At 35.5% G+C, this 1,782-nt stretch overlaps 1 protein-coding gene across 1 annotated transcript in view; it reads right to left on the reverse strand.

The window, feature by feature from the left end:
* LOC107579657 (telomeric repeat-binding factor 1-like) overlaps positions 1-477 on the reverse strand; it is a 1,805-nt gene extending 1,328 nt beyond the window's left edge. Inside the window, exons 1-2 of the mRNA XM_016265461.1 lie at positions 244-477; positions 13-114 (exon numbers count right to left, since the gene is read on the reverse strand). Of these exons, the coding sequence (XP_016120947.1) occupies positions 13-114; positions 244-415 (274 nt within the window). The 5' untranslated portion in view covers positions 416-477. The remainder of the gene's footprint in view (positions 1-12; positions 115-243) is intronic.
* Positions 478-1,782: the final 1,305 nt, after the last annotated feature.

A 1,782-nucleotide genomic window follows, 5' to 3' on the forward strand; every position in this document is an offset into this window, starting at 1 on the left:
TGTTGACATTACCCAGGTTTTCCCCGTCCATCACTCTGGCAAGGAAGCAGCAGATCGTTCTCTGAGTGGGGTGCTCTGACCTGTGGGAACACGACTCAAGATCATCCACTATACCTGTGGAATAAACAATATGAGAATACAGTACACACAACATCTCCAGTACGATTCAAAATAAATAAAAGCATCTAAGCTCGCATTAATTATTATAATAAAAATAGATTTATTACACTGAAAACACATTACTTTCCAATAGCTTCAAAGTTTTACGAAACTCCAGCGCAGTTCTGTCTCTGAAGAGCCGACATAGCGACGCGAAGTAATAATCGATCATCCATGACTGGACAACACCCTCGACTTCAGTTACATTGGTTTTATCAGTCGTGCTGGATATTATGTCGTTCGACGACCCCTCCATCTTCTTGTTTATGTTGAAAACAAACGTTCCCGCCGAGCGCTGACTGTTCTGCCAGCGGAGTTTAAGAGGCAGTCTGGCCGCAGCGCCACCTGCCGGCGCGGAGGAAACAACAATAGGAACGTTTAACGGTGGAACTGAGTAAAAGCTTTTCTCAAAATCTCACAACTACGTCAACAACGAGGCGTATTTTACATATTATTATTAAAATATTTTGCGTTCAGCTGATTTTGCTGGGTCCGTGGGACGTTTGCCATTCCGCAGGTAACGTAGGCCTAGCTCCAACATGAAACAAATCATTATTTTGGTGAGAAAAGTACAGCAGAAGCCTTGGATTTGATGAATTATGTGATGTGTTGTGTAACTTAGGTGGTTTGTTTGAATCTAAAATATTGCATCCTGGTCTGCTGAAATTAAAGAAATTGGAACTGGTAGAAATCGACATTTTTAAATATGTTTAAATATACAAAATATAGGCCTAGAAGAATTGACCGTCATGTAAGTTTCATAAGTTTATCTTCTTATTTCCAACCTGTTTGTTATATCATGTTAATTATATTATACTCGTGTAGATAGTACATTTATGTTTATCAGCCAAATTAATACAATTATATTTCCTTTCATATAAATGACAACATAAGCATTTTCAATGCTCTTTAAGTTCTACCTGACAGGATTGACCTGTATACACTCTATTATATACATAAATATTTTAGACAAGCATATGAACTACATTAAAAGCAGAATCTTAATGGCTAATCTATAAAATCCCTGAATGAACTTTAACTTGAGGATTTACTTCAAATGGTTGAGATATTGCTTTCAGAGGAAAACATAATAATAAAAAAATTAGAATAGCAGCAAGTCTGCAATTAAAATGATCTACAAACATAAAGATACACAAAGATAGATATAATAAACGAGGCTATATTTTCCTGTTCACGCTCTCAAAGATTGTGTAGAAAATAAACTAACACTAGGTGTCACACTAGTTCAACCCATGAACACGTTTGCTAGTGAACCCTGGGCATTAGGGATGGAATTTGCTCAGATAAGGATTCAAATTCTCTTCTGTAATTATGCCAAACTTTGTTAGATTTTGATGATAAATGCATTTTTGACAAAATATACAGAGCAAGGTACTGAGCATAACGTTGCTTCAAAACTACTATTAAAATTGTTATTTTATAGAATAAATAATTTTGTATTTATAAAAAAATAAGAGTTTTTGTATGTAAGTAATTCTACACTTTGGACTTAAAAAAAAAATAAAAAATTGCCTACTGTACTGACTGGAAAAGCACCCGTGAGAGTGGAATACCAGGGGGTCTTAAAGGGGTCATATGATGCGATTTCAAGTTTTCCTTTCT

The sequence above is a fragment of the Sinocyclocheilus grahami genome, unplaced genomic scaffold (genome assembly GCF_001515645.1).
Source record: "Sinocyclocheilus grahami isolate Dianchi unplaced genomic scaffold, SAMN03320097.WGS_v1.1 scaffold18932.1, whole genome shotgun sequence".
Taxonomy (NCBI): domain Eukaryota; kingdom Metazoa; phylum Chordata; class Actinopteri; order Cypriniformes; family Cyprinidae; genus Sinocyclocheilus; species Sinocyclocheilus grahami.